Source organism: Haliotis cracherodii, unplaced genomic scaffold (assembly GCF_022045235.1).
Source record: "Haliotis cracherodii isolate W230 unplaced genomic scaffold, xgHalCrac1.p SCAF_2, whole genome shotgun sequence".
Lineage (NCBI taxonomy): Eukaryota > Metazoa > Mollusca > Gastropoda > Lepetellida > Haliotidae > Haliotis > Haliotis cracherodii.
Window position 1 is genome coordinate 41,085,481 of NW_027266275.1, and position 19,102 is coordinate 41,104,582.

Genomic DNA, 19,102 nt, shown 5'->3' on the forward strand with positions numbered 1-19,102 from the left:
AAAGTAAGATAGGAACGTATGATGAAAAGAAATGCAATATGTCGTGCATATCAATGACCTGAAAATACAACGCGAAACACTTAAACGAGAATCAAGGACAGTAAATGGAGTTTTCAGAGTTCCAATATATTCTTGGGTAGTAATTTGCAATTTAAGATTTTCGTGCTGGGTCTGAAGTTTTTCATTTGACGTTTTAATGTACACAGATTCTCGTGTCATTTTATGTAAGCTTGAGACATTTGTCGAATCCGAAAAATAATACTCGTGTAATACTCAAAGTGATTCGACACATGCAGCAAACACTCAATAAACTACTGAATGCTTGATCCTTATTGTCCATGTAGTTGATGGCTCTGGAGTGTTTGAGCGTATGTTATAGATACTTTTATCACGGGTGGTTCGTCTCTACCTAAAAGGTACGACTGTTTGCTTGGATTTGGCAAATGAGCGCCTTTCTCTCCTGCAAATATAAATTTGGTTATTCTCGCGTGTTAACTGGATTTGATGAACCATAATACATAAGATGCAGTCAGTCAGATTTTCCGCATTACACCAAGTATTAGATGTAACGAAAGACTCAACGGGATACCAGTTCTCACAGTTGATGGTGATGTCAAAACAAGGTCAGTTTGACATCAGGCATTACGATGTTGTATTTAATACGTTTCGCATTCAAACATATTTAATTTGATGTCTGCATTTAAACATGAATGTTCAGTTATACCGGGTCTAATCAATCATTAGGATTCGAATTGTTTGTAAAATTAAATTACTTCTTGTCCACACATGTAATAGTAATTACTTACTTCAAGCATATTGGAATATTGCTATATTGTACTCACTCACTCACTCACTCACAGTATTCTGTGATCCATCAATGTATGCCTCAGTAAACACCCATGCCAGTATTCTGCAGGCCATCAATGTATGCCTCAGTAAGCATCCAAGTCAGTATTCTGCTGGCCGTTATTATTGTATGCTTTAGGAAACACCCATGCCAGTATTATGCGGATCATCAATGTATGCCTCAGTAGACATCCAAGTCAGTATTCTGCAGGCCATCAATGTATGCCTTAGTTAAGATCCAAGCCAGTATTCTGCAAGTCATCAATGTATGCCTCAGTAAACACCCATGTCAGCATTCTGCAAGCCATCAATGTATGCCTCAGTAAACATCAATGCGAATTTTCTGCGGATCATCAATGTATGCCTCAGTAAACACCCTTGTCAGTATTCTGCTGGCCATCAATGCATGCCTCAGTAAAAAAACCATGCCAGTATTCTGCAGACCATCAATGTATGCCCCAGTAAACATCCATGCGATTGTTCTGCGGGTGATCAATGTATGCCTCAGTAAACACGAATACCAGTATTCTGCAGGCCATCAATGTATACCCTCAGTTGACACCCATGCCAGTATTCTGCAGGTCACCAATGTACGCCTCAATAAACACCCATGCCAGTATTCTGTGATCCATCAATGTATGCTTCAGGAAACACCCATGCCAGTATTCTGCAGGTCACCAATGTATGCCTCGGTAAACACCCATGCCAGTATTCTGTGATCCATCAATGTATGCTTCAGGAAACATCCATGCCAGTATTCTGCAGGTCACCAATGTATGCCTCAGTAAACACCCATGCCAGTATTCTGTGATCCATCAATGTATGCTTCAGGAAACATCCATGCCAGTATTCTGCAGGTCACCAATGTATGCCTCAGTAAACACCCATGCCAGTATTCTGTGATCCATCAATGTGTGCTTCAGGAAACATCCATGCCAGTATTCTGCAGGTCACCAATGTATGCTTCAGTAAACACCCATGCCAGTATTCTGTGATCCATCAATGTATGCTTCAGGAAACACCCATGCCAGTATTCTGCAGGTCACCAATGTATGCCTCAGTAAACACCCATGCCAGTATTCTGTGATCCATCAATGTATGCTTCAGGAAACATCCATGCCAGTATTCTGCAGGTCACCAATGTATGCCTCAGTAAACACCCATGCCAGTATTCTGTGATCCATCAATGTATGCTTCAGGAAACATCTATGCCAGTATTCTGCAGGTCACCAATGTATACCTCAGTAAACACCCATGCCAGTATTATGTGATCCATCAATGTGTGCTTCAGGAAACACCCATGCCAGTATTCTGCAGGTCACCAATGTATGCTTCAGTAAACACCCATGCCATTATTCTGTGATTCATCAATGTATGCTTCAGGAAACATCCATGCCAGTATTCTGCAGGTCACCAATGTACGCCTCAATAAACACTCATGCCAGTTATCTGCAGGTCATCAATGTATGCCTCAGTAGACATCCATGCCAGTATTCTGCGGGTCATCAATGTATGCCTCAATATAACTCCGTAAACATATCTATCAGATTTCTACGGGGTCACCTCCTATCAGTGGAAAATAACAACTCAACAAGACATACAAATCATTCTACTGATGTCTCGATGGCATAGGAATATAGATGGTATCCTATGTGGTACAGCAACAATCATTTTCCGGGTTGGGGAGAGTAAGTGAATGTATTTTTCGCCGCATTCAGCAATAGTCAAGCTCTTGCAACAAGCAAGGGCTACCGAGGATGTTCTCTGGCCCTGAATCCCAGAAGGAGATCCTGCTTAGCGCTGAAACACAGTCAAGATTGAAGTGTAGTAGCTCCTTGAGACATGGTTTGAAATGTGTCCTTGTGTTGTGAATGGCTACCCGGTTGGAGAAGGTGTAGTGTTGATGTGGTGCCTCACATATTCAGACAGCTCGTACTGTACACCCCTGAGGAGGCTGAGAATATAATTTATATGCAGCCCGTTCCCTTCGCTTGTGTAATGATATTATCATGAAAGAGTATGTGACACTGTGAAGTAGCATTTGATGGGGATGGTTGGCACGTGTTTGCAAGCATAAACATGTTTCAAGACAATGCTGGAACAAATTCGTTTTACTTACAGAAATAAACAGTTTTGAAGCAACAGAAAAACTCTATTATGTTTCAAATTAAAGAAAAATGTGCATACTCAGCAGGTACATTTATTCCTGAAATATCGTACTTAAGGTGATCACGAGTGAGTAGTTTGATTTTACAACGCTTTAAACAGTCTTCTAGTTATAGCACGGTGTGTCTGCTGAATGTGTGTCAGCTGGATGTGTCTGCTGAATGTGTGTCAGCTGGATGTGTCTGCTGGATGTGTCAGCTGGATGTGTCTGCTGGATGTGTCAGCTGGATGTGTCTGCTGGATATGTCAGCTGGATGTGTCTGCTGGATGTGTCAGCTGGATGTGTCTGCTGGATGTGTCAGCTGGATATGTCTGCTGGATGTGTCAGCTGGATGTGTCTGCTGGATGTGTCAGCTGGATGTGTCTGCTGGGTGTGTCTGCTGGGTGTGTAAGGAAAGCCAGAAGTGACACCCATGTCTACGGGTATGGTGCTGACAAACCTAGAAACATAATCGGGGCGAAACGGGATTCGAACCCACGATTATAGATTTCTGGCTTGCCCAGTGGATGCAACACTGCACAGGCGCCTTAGACGACTGGGTCACCCGTACTCCAGGTCTGTTTATATCAGTCTAATGCTGCATTCATAACAGTTAACATAATTTTACAAACCTTAAGCAGAAATCAGAACTAGGTGAAAATTCCATATACAATATGCCTTTATTGAAAAGTTATTATAAGCCGTCTTTGGTTTTATATGCACAACAAAATCGTGTTATGAAGTCTTCGTTTTTCTTGACCACAAGAAGATTTCAGCAAATGTGGCACCAGTCATGCAGCACATACAATCATTTTACCAATTCAATACAACCAGAAATTGTTTGGGCATCCTAATCGATGCAATGTAAATGAAATCTAGATGACGTTTCTTGAAGGAAATAGACTTTTGATAGGTACTTTAGAAAAACTGTTAGATTTTTTCAGATAAACATTATATAATTACATACCATTAACAGAGTTTTTACACTGCTCGTAATAACTTTTCCAGTACTGAAACATTGTCCATGCTCCTATAGACTTAATATCGTCATTTATAAATCGCTCGTAGCCTGAAATGTGGATACAAAATGTAATTTAAACTTCACTTCCCTATGGGGATGAGATGAATAAATGTCAAATGTTTCATTTGAAACTGATCATAATTCGCTTCTGGGTAAATATTCTGATGAATCACTGAATTATTTGTTGATGAAACTATCTGTACAGAACAATCTGTGGTATAAAATTGCGTTTGCCATTATATTTGTAAACTGGAACTTTTGTCAGGGCGCGGCCAGACATTACTTACGTTAACCACACGTGAAGTATCATTCAGTCATCACTGACGAGATATGTCTCCTATTTCCTTCATCCTCAACCAGTTTTAAACTAGGAAATGAATTTATCGAAATTTCACACGGCCCCAGAAACGGTTGTCGCGCGATTCTTTACCTTAAACAAACACACTGTTGCCTGCAGTTTATTAGAATTTACATTTGAAAATATTTCGACTGGAAATAACTTCTTTCCCCAGTTGATATTGACGATGGTTTGTTCACAGTCGGATGACACTATAATAGAGCAGACGCGGGAACAGATTGTGTTGGACGCAATAATGGCTGTTCTGCTGTGCAGACAAGTTTGAAGCTTTCCGTTACTGTTAACACGACGCAGATGTTGACTGAAGGTCAATCTAGATACAGTGGCTGGCTGATTTCACCCCCTGATCTCACTGTGTCAACACAATCCAATGTGCGCCACCTTGAGACCTCTCATTGTAAGAAATGTAAAACTGGAAAATATACCGTTTATATATTCATTCAAGTTCTAAATTAAATCTAAATTTGCAAGTTTGACTATAAAGGTTACCCTGCGTCGATCATCAATGTTATCAGCGTGGAGGACTGAACGCGTCTGCGAAGCAAAACGATTTAGTTGAAAACGAACATTTTCCTTCAATCTTAACATCCATTTCAGTTACAAATATCACATGTAGAGAACAAATAAAAGAATAATCATGTTAGATTGGTATAGTATATATCAGACGAAATGCTCAAATGGCATCTTTGTTTTTTGTTTCACAAGTATCAACGATGAATAAAATCATAATTTGCGTTATTCTGTGATTTTTACATATATAAATGAAGACTATATATCCAACATGCTTTAAAATAGATCCTGTAAGTACGTTTATATATGAACTCTCTGATTTAACAGACTTATCAAACTTAAAAGTAAGAAACATCGTTTTATGATTTAATAGATGTTGTAATGTCTGATGAATTATGATGTTAATATATTTGGATGCGCAATAAGGTTTATTTGCAACACCCTTATTTGTTATTCGTGTCCAACAAAGAGTGCGTGATATAGTGTGTGAGTGGTTATTGTGGGGGGAGATCAAGCTTGTAACCACTCATGGGTGTGCAAGGAAGTCTTGGTGATTCAGTAACATTATGTGTAGAAAAACCTCAGAAAGGCGATTTGGGCAAATATACACATATGTATATTGTTACGAGCTTATGGAAATGCAAAGGTTAACAAGCTTTGAAGGAAATCATTTCGTACAGAAATAAAGTGTGAAATCAGTAATTGACTTGCCAAGATCAATGAATAATTAACAAATTATATTTAAGCATATTTTAGGTCAATCACAAAAAGGAAACACAATGGGTCAAATAAGTACCAGCAGCTACACGTAACAGTCCCCATATCAGTACACTCTCCAGTGTCCAGAATGTTAGAATGGGGCTACCTCTAAATTACTGAAGACCGCAGACAACAAGCCACGACGGCACTCGACAGTTTATTAGCGGGTCAGTCTTTTGTTGCCACCGATTACCACCACAAATATCTACAACAGTCTCTACTGCCACATAACAAATTATATGGATGGAAAGGTAAATGCTTGGCTTGTTTGTAATAAATTGTATTGACCTTAAGTGCATTCAATTTGTACATTTGTCACGGGAATAAATTCATAAATATTAAAAAGACAAATTCAAGAAGACCCTATCTCAAAACTTTACAAGATGTTTTCTGTTAACACGGACATTAATAATAATAATAATAATGATAATAAGCAAAGCTGCTGATGCTGAACTATCTGCGTCACATCTATTAAGTTTTGAGCAAGCATATTTACAAGCATGGCAATACTGTAGTAAACTTCATCGGACTATATCTGTAGCAAAGCTGCTGATGCTGAACTATCTGCGTCATATCTATATAAGTGTTGAGCAAGCATGCACAGAAAGTTAGGGGTTGATCTGATGGGGTTAGTGTGGTGAGTTGAGACTATTCAGCCTCCACGAGGGGGCCGAAGTCTCCTTCTTCAAAGACTGCAAATGACACAGGATAGTAAATGTTGACGGAGCACGGATCCTTGAGATGTGTGTAAATGTGATATTGAGTGAAGGTATTGATTAGAAGTGATCGTAAATGTAGCAGTTGACGACAGATTTGTTTAGCGGCGACTGGATGTGAAAGAACGGGTTGTTTAGATCGACTGTAAATACTGTGCTGAGTGTGTATATCGGGTGACGACGGCTCCGGTGAAACTTGGAAATGTCGATGGAGTGAAAAAAGCGGTGAAAATGCTTACTTGTGCTGTTTTGAAAAAAAACGACAGTGGGATGATAGACACTTGATATGAAACTTGTGCTGTTAAGAGAAATAAATCGAAGGAATGAAACACCAGTGAAATTGCAAACTAATGTTGTCAGTGAAAATATCGATGGTACGAAACACTATGACTGCAGCATTGTAAGTGACAGTGTCGGAGTTATATCATTGTGAATGGTTCTTGGTGAAAGTATCGACAACCCAGTGGCAATACGAGCAGTGTTTCATGAAAGTGAAAACTGAATTCCAGTCATTAATAATCATAAATAATAAATCTTGTGTTAACATAGCGTATAAAGTGCACAAAACTTCGTGTTCAATGCTCCAAGCATTGATAGTGTTTGTTAAAAAGGTAGGCTTTAAGAGCAGGAATAGAAGGAGATAATTTCACATTTACATTTTAAACTCTTTGATGGGGATTTTGAAGTTGGATGAACGTGAATACATGACACTTTTTATGGATATGTATACACTTTGTTCTAAATGCATCGGTTCATATTTTCACGTCCACATTTCCTAGCTTTGCTGAATCTATTACAACGAGTAAAACTACTGCTGGTGTAATGCATGTAATGTCATGCATTCAGTGGAACCTGTTTTAGAAAGAACTATGAAAGAATGGAAAATTGGCATGGTAGCATGTTCGTTTGTCGGTAGCGTATAACAGCAACGTGAATGATGTCAACATTCAATCCAGAAGTGGCTCCATACTTTGCACAAGGGGGCGGAATCCAACCATCTGGGTAATCATCTGCCAGTGAATCCAGTGAATTGAATAGAGACAAGGCACCGGTTGACTGTTCACGAATGTTCCAGACAAAGAAATGAAGAACACTTGGTAAAGAATCATAGCTGTTCTGCGTCTCCTGTTCTTGGAAGCAAGTGAACGCAGTAACTATAGGCAGTAACTATACACGGACTACACATTAGACGTCTAGCCTATCTGATATGAACTGACAGTAGTCTACAGCCTTTATACAAAGAGCATAATACTCGCTTGCAGCCATCAAGACCAATCTGGTCTATTTCAACTGTTGCCTCGGGAACTTAACCAACTGGTAGAAGTTTGGCAGTGTAGTATGCTGAAATACGCCCATCACATGATTATATAAAACACAAACGTGCTTTGTGTACGACTTGAGATCAAGATTCGACAATGACAGTTATTAATATCAATGTCATAACATGTATTTTAATAGCAAGACAACATTTAGTGCCGAAAGTAAATTAAAATTTTAGTTTCCCATTGAATCGACGGTCATTTTCCTACCGACTTGGTTCAAGTGTAGTGTTGCATCCCTACGCTTCGTTAAGTTTAATTTGATCGCCTTAGAGCTCCCGCTCCCAACTCCCGCTCAGCAACGGGGACGCATTCCCCCCTCCCTAGTAACAGTAAATTGATCAGCTGTCAAATCTACTCTTGGAGCGAGATCCATTCCTGAATACCAAGGTATACTTGCGGCAGTGCCAGCCAATCGTTAGTGGAATCCAATGTGTGTTGATTGAGCTATTTACCCGCAACCACCAGGGAGACGGATTAAGCTATATTTCATGGAGCTTCGTTCATAGTCAAGGGGTTGAGGTTTATATCTGATATTCATATTTTCCGACAATCAGTGCAACGCCAACACAATAACAGACATTGATCAGTAATGTGCCAGTAAGTACGTATTAGACAATTACAAAATGACATTGAATGACACGCTAGCAGCTCCGACATGATTAATTCTTATCATATTGATTGACAAAGCGTGGGCCTCGTACTATTAGCAACCGTTGTGTATGTATATGCCAGTCAAAACGTAATTGCCATCACTTCCTGTTATGCACGTGACTCACAATCGCATGTTCAATACTCTGCAGCCATGGTCATAATCCAGCGTTTGGAAAATTATATTTAGGTTTGTTTCGCAACACTGAATGGAAATGACCGACCTCAAATATTCGCTGATGGAACTTGATTTAGCCCCGTTGGTAGTTGATGACTTGTGTTTATTTCCTTGTACCAATCATCTTTTGAAAGAGATTCACGGACTGGATCCATTGGGACACACAGCTGAATTGGGATTTTATTCCAAGTGAATCTCGTAAAGGTTTGAATAAGCAGCAACGTTAACGATGTGAGGACCTGCTCAAAGGACCTGCTCGAAGGACCTGCTCGAAGGACCTGCATGGGGTACTGGAGGCCATTTCTGACCCTCAATCTCCACACGATGACCGAATGAGAAGAATATATGCGTGTGCAATGGATATCTATGGGATATATAAATTTGCTATATTTTGACATTGGTTTCAGTTCTTAAACCTTGATGGGACAGGAGACTCAAGTTTGTATAAATCAGCTAGGGACCGACCATTTGATATTCTGGGGCAGGGGGACCGGGGATGGAGAAACATATATTGTCCCAGAAAGTGATTGAAGAAAATAATTTTGCTTCAGACTGTTGACAAAGAAGAAATTGTCTGTCACAAAAATATATTGCTGAGAGATGATAAGAACCGCAAAAGAAACGTCACCATGGATAGATATATGAGAGACCTTATTTGTCCAAACACTGTAAACATACTTTTAGAAATATTAAAAAGATGAAACTTGGCAAAACTGATTGGTTGAAATTAAAATGTCAGATGTTCTTAAAGTGAAACACAACATTATTCTCTGAGAAAGTAGCATCACAAGTCAGTATCTCGTGTGTCCGGCATGTTCATTGATGACTGCCGTGCAACATCGATACATGGAATGGTTGATGAAGGCCATAGGCGCTTGAGTCCACACTCTGAGGAACGCCTGACGCAGTTCAGCTGCAGTTGTCGGCCTTGGTCGGACGTCATTCAGCGCCGTCTTTGAATCTCGTCCCACAGGCGCTCAATGGGATTTAAATCGGGACTGAGGGCAGGCCACTGCATGGTTCTGATGCCATTCTGCTGGAGGAAGTCTCTTGTTGCTCTCGCAGTGTGGGTACGGGCGTTATCATGCTGAAACTCGCTGGCGTGTCCACATGGTCTGTCGAACAGTTTCCGCAGCAGTAACAAAGCGATCTTGAAAATGCTGTCACACAATCTGACAATCCTGACGTCGGGTGATGACTCTTGTCCTTGCACTACGTGGTCGGTCATCTGTAGTCTTGGTGGTCTGGTACCGTTGCTGGAGCCTGTATATGGTCCTTACGTGGACTTGAAATGCATTGGCAAAAAATACCCAGATATTTCAATAACAATTTTTCATGCAATGTTACTTGGGGTGACGTTTCTTTTGCGGTTCAGTATATTTAGAATCATAGTTTTATTTAATAAATATCTGGTTTTTCAGCTCTAGCTGAAAAGAAATATCTAGTGTCCATACAACAAATACTAATTGTGTGCTTCATTCGTATTTATAAGAGGTCTTGCAACATATTATTAAATTCGTATTATGTTCAGAAATGTTGCCGGACTACTCAAGTGCAGGTTCTTTCAGCACCTCGGAATCCAGATATGCCCGGTATCACTGATTTATTGATAACCTGTTCCTTGGCTGAATGTTGAATAGGGATGATGTTTTTGTTTGTTATTTAATTGAAGGAAAGATTGCCATGAATGGATAGCGGGGGCATGTCTGGTGCGTGAGCGGAATGAGTGAGTAGGGTTAGACATGTGTGGAATAGAACAGTTCGTAGATACACACGACTCTAATGAAACCAACGAGGACTGTATGGTGTTAGAAACTTGTGGAAATAAAATATTGATTGACAAGCGACAACTAAGATTATATGAGATGTCATACTAGCATACCAAACTGACCGCGCTAATATCCAGAGGGTCTCATGGGCTCGTCAGTCACGTTGACATTACTCATGGGCTCGTCAGTCACGTTGACATTACTCATGGGCTCGTATGTCACGTTGACATTACTAATGGGCTGGTCAGAAACGTTGACATTACTCATGTTCTTGTCAGAAACGTTGGCATTACTCATGGGCCTGTCAGTCACGTTGACATTACTCATGGGCCTGTCAGTCACGTTGACATTACTCATGAGCTTGTCAGTCACGTTGGCATTACTCATGGGCCTGTCAGTCACGTTGACATTACTCATGAGCTTGTCAGTCACGTTGGCATTACTCATGGGCCTGTCAGTCACGTTGACATTACTCATGGGCCTGTCAGTCACGTTGACATTACTCATGGGCCTGTCAGTCACGTTGACATTACTCATGGGCCTGTCAGTCACGTTGACATTACTCATGGACTTGTCAGTCACGTTGGCATTACTCATGAGCTTGTCAGTCACGTTGGCATTACTCATGGGCCTGTCAGTCACGTTGACATTACTCATGGGCCTGTCAGTCACGTTGACATTACTCATGGGCCTGTCAGTCACGTTGACATTACTCATGGACTTGTCAGTCACGTTGGCAATACTCTTGGTCTTGTCAGTCATGTTGGCAATACTCTCGAGATTGTCAGTCACGTTGGCATTACTCTTGGGCTTATCCGTTGTAATGGCATTACTCTTAGGCTTGTTAGTCGCGTTGGCATCACTCATAGGCTTGTCAGTCACGTTGACATTACTGATGGGCTTATCAGTCACGTTGGTAATACTCTTGGGTTTGTCAGTCACGTTGGCATTACTCTAAGGTTTGTCAGTTACGTTGGCATTACTCTAAGGTTTGTCAGTTACGTTGGCATTACTCTCGGGGTTGTCAGTCACGTTGACATTGCTCTAGGGTTTGTCAGTTCAATGGCATTTCTCGTGGGCTTGTCAGTTACGTTGGCAATACTCTTGGTCTTGTCAGTCATGTTGGCAATACTCTCGAGGTTGTCAGTCACGTTGGCATTACTCTTGGGCTTGTCCGTTGTAATGGCATTACTCTTAGGCTTGTCAGTCACGTTGGCATCACTCATAGGCTTGTCAGTCACGTTGGCATCACTGTTGGGCTTATCAGTCACGTTGGTAATACTCTTTGGTTTTTCAGTCACGTTGGCATTACTCTAAGGTTTGTCAGTTACGTTGGCATTACTCTCGGGTTGTCAGTCACGTTGGCATTGCTCTAAGGTTTGTCAGTTACGTTGGCATTACTCTCGGGGTTGTCAGTCACGTTGACATTGCTCTAGGGTTTGTCAGTTCAACGGCATTTCTCGTGGGCTTGTCCGTCGTATTGGCATTACTCTGGGGCTTCTCAGTGACGTTGGTATTACTCTTTGTCTTGTCCGTCATATCGGCAGTACTGAAGGGTGTGCTGTGACTCATAACATTACGTTCTTGTAAAATGTCTCTATGATCATATAATAATCCCCATACTCAGGCAGGGACGGGACAATTGAAGGAGATTGTACGTGCGCATCACACTAGCATGGCGCTCAGGCCGTCGAACGAAAGATTAGAGAGATTAAAAACCATTTTGTGGTTGAAGCAAAACTATTTCTGAATGGACCATTGCTCAGTGTATATGTACACGTCGAGCAAACGATTCTTGCTAGACTTGTAGTTGTTGCTGGTGTTGTTGATCTTCCTGGCGCTGCATATCATTCACGATAGAGAGCCCAAACATGTTTAGCCTGTGAATATCTTAGCCACAGGAAATGGAAGTTTTGCAACTCGATAAATTAACTATTGCGACAATTTAAAACAACATACTGGTGCATTACCGACTCCTCCTGGTTCATATTCCTGCATGAAAGTGCAGCCAAGGTATCCGCAGCGCCAGTATCTCGTTTACTCCACAGTAATCTTCGACCCATGAACTTCTTGGGTAGAATAGGTCTTCAGCAACTCATGCTTGCTGTAAAAGGCGACTATGCTTGTCGTAAGAGGCGACTAGCGGGATCGGGTGGTCAGACTCGCTGACTTGGTTGGTGCATGTCATCGTGTCCCAATTGCTTAGATCGATACGCATGATGTCAATCACTGGATTGTCAGGTCCAGAATCGATAATTTACAGACCACCGTCATATAGCTGGAATATTGCTGAATGTGGAGTTAAACAACAATCAAACAAACAAACAAACAAACAAACAAACAAACAAACAAACCACCTTCAACCACAGAAGAATTAGCATCCCTTCATATATGCCAAAGTCCACATTCACGTTAATTATAATGTTAAGTATGTGTGATCAGGTTTCGGCCATGTATTGTTGTCACTAATTAGAGTTATTCCATCTACAAGCACAGCTTCTTTAACGATTTGTTTTCGCGTGCCCCAAATTCCCACGAAGGCAACATTATTTCCGAAATCTCCACACATCGGTGCGCTTTTCAGACGCTGGTTTAAACTGTATTTGCATTGCGTCTCATTTATTCGATTCGCTGCTTTAGCCCTTACCTCACCTCATCCTTGAGATTGGTTCTGCTTGTGAACTTGACACTTAGGGCATTCGGGAGGACTGTACTACTTTGTCCTCACTGACGCCTGACATTTCCCCCTCATATCAAACAGAACGTACACCCAAAGAAACACAGTCTTACTCTGATCCTGCTCATTTTAGGTACCCATCACAACTTGGAAATGGATTCCAATTTGAATTGCCACCAGGGTTTACCGCTAGATACCGATTTCAGATAAATGTCCAGCCTTTTCGTGAAACATTGTGCACTTTATGATAAAAGCCTAAAACTTGGCATAGTTATCGATAGGTTAAACCTGTCCTTGAATGTTAACAGAATATTGCTAAAAGGGCCGTGAAACCATATCCACTCACTCACATTCACTCATATAGACGGTATTATTACATGTATCATGTCTGTTTCAGAGGATGGTTCCCACATTCTGGTGCGACACTGCAGCAACGACAACTGGGGCAGTCACTGCGGCCTCATCAGATTTGAATACGAGAGAAGGACTGAGAAGATCTACGGTTGTCTCGAGTCATGTGATCATGACGGTTGTAATGACGGCGTAGGCGTCTCAGCGCACATAATCACAACCCTGCTGTCGAGTATAGCAGTTGCCTTCGTGGTGTGGTGAAAACAATTAAATGTTACGGGAATTTTTCTTAACTAAATTCAAACCCGATCAAAAGACGCACTGAGGAGTCTTTTCCTTTCGTTAACGGTTGTGAGTGGAGATTAATCATGTCAACATTCCGACTCCGATATCAGATCCACATCTATGCATGAGACCTTTGTTTCATATGCACTATATTTTTTTGTATACGTTACCTCCTATCTGTGGTTTGGTCGGAGAAGAGTGAGCTCAGTTGGCTGACTGTTCGCTCTCTGGAGATAGTCAAAGCAAATATAGTATATCTGTGCGGAGTGGTGGAATCGAACGGAGTACTTTTACTTCATGGGTGTAAGAAATGGATACAGTTTAGGACCTGTGCTATATCCCAACGTTGTGCAGCGCATATACGTCATGGCATATATCTAAAAATCCACAGTGATATAATTGAGTACCCCCAAGCATGGAGACGAAGTGGCGTAGAAGACCAGTCGTAAGTTCTAGGGTGGAAGAAATGGAACACATTCACACGGTGTTGAGTGCATCGGACATATTTCATAGGATGGGCCATGGACTGTATCCATACACAATCATTACGAAGCTTGTATTCAAGTGCATGCATGCACACAATAGCATGCATACACCCGCCGTTGATGAGGGTATTGACCTACATCCTGTACACGTGGAAGGGACGCACGTGCAATATAAATGATCTCCCTAAACCAGAGTATTTAGATTGGGATATGCATCGTAAACGAGACAAATTAACATCTGTTTGCGTTTCTTACAGGTATCATTGTTGCGACACCATGGCACATCTCGCCGATATTATCTGAACCGAAGATTGTTTGCCAGCACTTGGCGCCAGGACTTTAAATCCGATATCATTCTATTCCATCAGCATGTTATGTCATTGTGTGTCCATCCACAGCAGCTAGTTCCTAAAAATCAAAGAAAGGTCTTTGACGACTGATCAATCATAAAATCCGGTATATACCACAAAGATAGCTCACACCCTCCTAGAAATTGGTTCTGCTTGTATGCGACCTTGTCCTTTGGGCAAGGGAGAGCACTTTAGTGCTCCTGTAGATACAGTTGTAGATGAAACATCTGCATTCATTCAACGGGAGAAGCGACAGAATTGTCATTGGTGGTTAGACATTGAGTCGTGTCCACATTATTCAAACCTGGTAGGGACCTTCACTGATGCAGCACCTCCGCACAAATACAGACAATGATGTCTCTCTGTTGATGATGTGATTTATTTTTTGGTTTTCGTTACACGTGTCGTTGTTGAATACTAGTTGGACACCATAGAAGATTTCATCTTTTGTTTTTACGGGCTTCATGTGTAGTAGTGTAGACTCAATCCATCGCTTGCCCCACACAGTCGGGCGTCTGGCTTGACTTGCCCCAGTGCCAGCTACTGCTATGGCTCTGGTTGGAAACGTTGTAAAATCAAGAGACGAAAACACTGACAGGCTGGCTATAACGCTGAAATTTTACACGCGCAGCCAGCCCTGAGAATAGGAATCAATGTACACAGGTCACAACATGTTAACGTGTTCATTAAACGGGTCTGCTCTATCTCCATAATTTGATTTTCCAGTTTGTGAATTCTTAATATTTAATGATGTGAGGTAAATGTTTAATATTTATCTGAGCTGAGATTCATGTTCAAATGAGAATGAAACAAAAGTCTTTTCAAAGTTAAATTCTCCCAGTTTATCCAAAATCCAAGGAATGGGTGATCAGTCATGATGGTCATACGTTTTCTTTTGCCCTCAAATATTTTCCAGAAATTAGCTCCTTCTTAAACATGAGAATGCACATTCCATGATCCTGCGAATTTATTAAAATATGTAAATGAGCTTATCGTAGTACTCTGTCCTCTCGCCTGTTGTGTGACGTCATCACACCAGCTCCAAGAGGAAATAGATGAAATAATGTTAAGACTAGACTGGCAGATCGCTTGATGCACCAATGTCCTTTCAATCTGTATTAATGGATATTGATCATATATGGTCACAGTGCTAGAGAATCTAATAGTCGGTGAGGCTGGAGGATTGTTGCTTCAAACCCTGGTGCTACGACCAACAGCGAATTCACAATTTCATTTAAAGTTATTTTTGTGATTGGTATATGGCTAGTCTGTTGTTTAATCATTAAAAAAACTTTAATATTGAGCTGACAACTGTCAACTATGTCCTGTTCAACATCTTGCATCACATGTAATACCATGTCAGTGACATGTGTTGTTTTTGCCCAGTCACTATTACGGGTCTACATTGAGGACTAGATGACCACAGCTCATTCCTGATGGGTCTTGCATGTGTGTGAGCTGGGCGTGTTTGTGTATCGTACTCCCAGTGATGTGGACCTATGCTCAGCCTATCGTCCACTGGTTTGACTCTTCCAGTCAGGTTCGCCACGTTTGCCGTCGTGACAGATGACTGCGACGTACAACATACTCACTGTTCACAAACTAGATCCAAACAACTTTCAACTGTGTGAAATGAAGCGTTTTCTCTTAAACGTTAAATGTGTTCCTCACTTACATATGACTTTTTTTTCGTCAATTATTTATGTGATACTCGTCATTTGATATTTCTTTGTGAGTGCCCCACCCAAACAATCACGAGGCATGTTTTCCCCCTCAATGTGGTCGTCGCTATTTTTATCATAGTTATCGTGTATTTTCACGGTTAAGTTTCAAATGTTTATTATTTCCAACCTGTGATTGCACCGTGGTTGTGTGTCGTGTTATTACAAGAGTTGTCTCCCCTACACCACTCACCGCCCGCATGCTCATCAAGACGATTTACACACACAATGATGTTCTATTGATACTCAAATTTGCTTGTGTCGCATTTCAGCAATTCATTCAGTTTGTTGATGTGAAATAAAATTATATACATGATACGGTTTCTGGTCTGTCATTATTTATACAGTTGTCTACGACCTTGACAATAAGTGTATTGGAACCTGATTGTTTACGTACATTTATTCATCTCAATCGACCATTTGCCGTGCTCCGTTCGCCATTGACGCCCTTGACCTTGACATATCCCGTGCTGCATATTTTATTTATAGCCAATCAGATCTCTGGTTTCTTTTAGTGCGGGGTATATCAAGGTCAAGGTCGTCAATGGCGAACGGAGCTTGGCAAAGATGAATAAAATAAATGTACTTAAACTCAATATGATATCAGGTTTGTGTGTCGCGAAAAGAAGACGATGTGCAGGCTGACATGTGCCATCGGTTTAGCGTGAACTTGACGCGTGGTATTTGTGTACACGATCAAATAACTAAAAAATACATCAGGAAGTTAGACGCTTAAATTCTGAGCAGGGATTTTTTTAGCTTCTGAAGACGCAAGCTCCCAAAGTGCGGCTTCAATATTTTTTCCATTTATGTCTCATTATGAAGCACTGACACTGGATGTGACCATATACTGTAAAACGTGAAATTAACGCGAGCGTGAATTAAATGCGAAAAGTGCGAGTGTTTTTTGCTCGCATTATTAAACATCGCATTTATATCAACAATAAGAAATAGCAGAAATACCAACTTAGACATACGCTGAAAACAAACAACTATGTATTCCACATCAATGTTTATTGATCAGCATGTGTAACAAGTACATAAACAATGTCATTCAAACACTAATTACATCCTGTGAATTGATACTGCTGGGGTGAAGACAAGCGTTCTACTCACTCATGTCATCAGTTATCACACCTGCAAGTCCAGACAGACGCCACCCAACACGGTGTCTTTGCTCTTTGCGACTGCATCAAAGGCCGACACGAGCCGGCGCGCACGTATTGTTTTATCTGAAGTACTCTACTCAGCGCTAATAAGGGGTGCTATTTGGTGTGTGATTGGATTAATGTAAGGTTGGATTAAGGTGAGGATTCTCCTGTAAACCTGACAGAGGACGTTTTGTTTAGATATAAATCCACTTATGTTTGAGAGGAGGGGGTGTCGCATTCATATTGAGTCGCATTTTTGGCTAGGGGCCAGCGGTCGCATTCTTTTGGAGACGCATTAATTTCACGTTTTACATTATCTGGTAGGTTCATTATTTTATTAAAAAATCTTGGTTTGAATCTGAATCTGAAATAATGTCTAACCTCGATACAAAATCCAAGCGCCACCCATCCCAGGATATCATGGGAGGACAGTCTGAACTGTCGCAGGTGGATTTCACAGCTATAGTGCTGTTGATAATATTTCAGAGCGAACATGGTATTCCTGTCAGACATATGTATGCTGTAAAGACATTAGCACCATACTGATGATTGTCATACCGATCTCAGCTTATTGAAAGTCGCCAAAGGCTTCAGAACGAATGTGTCCTACGTTTTCCGTTCAGATCTATATTCACATAGAGAAACAGTAAAATATCAGCTTAGTAATACGACTACCAAACTTTGTTTCATACGCAGGATCTCCTTTTATTGCCAATCAATAGAAAGATTTGTCCAATGCCCGAGACACTTCCGACAGAGCATACTAATTTGATTGGATGATGCTTATTGCCGTAATTACCCGAATACATGAGTAGTTTATCGTGTCTGGATCAAATGTATGATAGTGCTTCTTTGAATGCGTGGACATGCCTGTGGAACACACACTTCCATCTGAACGTGTCATCACATACACCCACGCACGCACGAAACAACGCACACCCGCACGCACGCACGCACGAATGCACATCGCTATATAAGTACAATAATGTTGAACTGAACGTTAAACCCCGTTTCACTTCACCTTGTCATCAGGTCATCGAATCAGAGGAAGAACTACTCCTCCGTAGCGACCTCAACTCCGTCTATGTAACGCTGTCACGGACTTTGGAATGGCTTTCTCCATAAATGTTCAAAAGGAAGCCCGTAAATAACGAAGTAGTATTAGGTTTTAAAGGAAGGCTTTCATCTTTTGTTGTTTGTCTTAATAACATCTATAAAGCCATGTTGTTTTAACCTTATTACGAGTGTTATGTTGACGTAAAATGGGAAGCGCTTGTGACCGAAAAATATTAAGTACTACACAACAACCAAGTCGGTTTCTCCAAAGCTCGTGTAGGGTTGTCTACAATTACTGCTCTATAACCCCAGAAAAATCGGGTCCACTCGGCTTATTCCGCTACCTATATAATATAATCGGGTCCACTCGGCTTACTCTCCTACCTACATAATACACTCGGGGCCACTCGGGGCCACTCGGGGCCACTCGGCTTATTCCGCTGCCTACATAATACCACGGGCAGTATAAAGTAGCCATATTGAATGAATATAATGTAAAACGGGGGATTCCAGATGGCGGCCAATGTAGTTCTTATGACATGATGGCTGTTTTTGAAGGCAGATTATTCTGTGTTTAAACTGCACTAAGTATACACTTGAAGACAATGGTATATAGCCAGTTATATAAGGTTCACAACTGCCGCCACGGATCTAGTTCCGCTTGTCGCGCCATCAACAATGGTTTCCAAAGTCCTTAAAAGGTTTATTGCTTCAATATGCATCTTCTAGAGGCAAGGGCGTTAACTGTCTATA

At 41.1% G+C, this 19,102-nt stretch overlaps 1 protein-coding gene across 1 annotated transcript in view; it reads left to right on the forward strand.

The window, feature by feature from the left end:
- LOC139468105 (uncharacterized) overlaps positions 1–16,094 on the forward strand; it is a 44,930-nt gene extending 28,836 nt beyond the window's left edge. The window contains exon 3 of the mRNA XM_071249839.1: positions 13,348–16,094. Within this exon, the coding sequence (XP_071105940.1) occupies positions 13,348–13,562 (215 nt within the window). The 3' untranslated portion in view covers positions 13,563–16,094. The remainder of the gene's footprint in view (positions 1–13,347) is intronic.
- Positions 16,095–19,102: the final 3,008 nt, after the last annotated feature.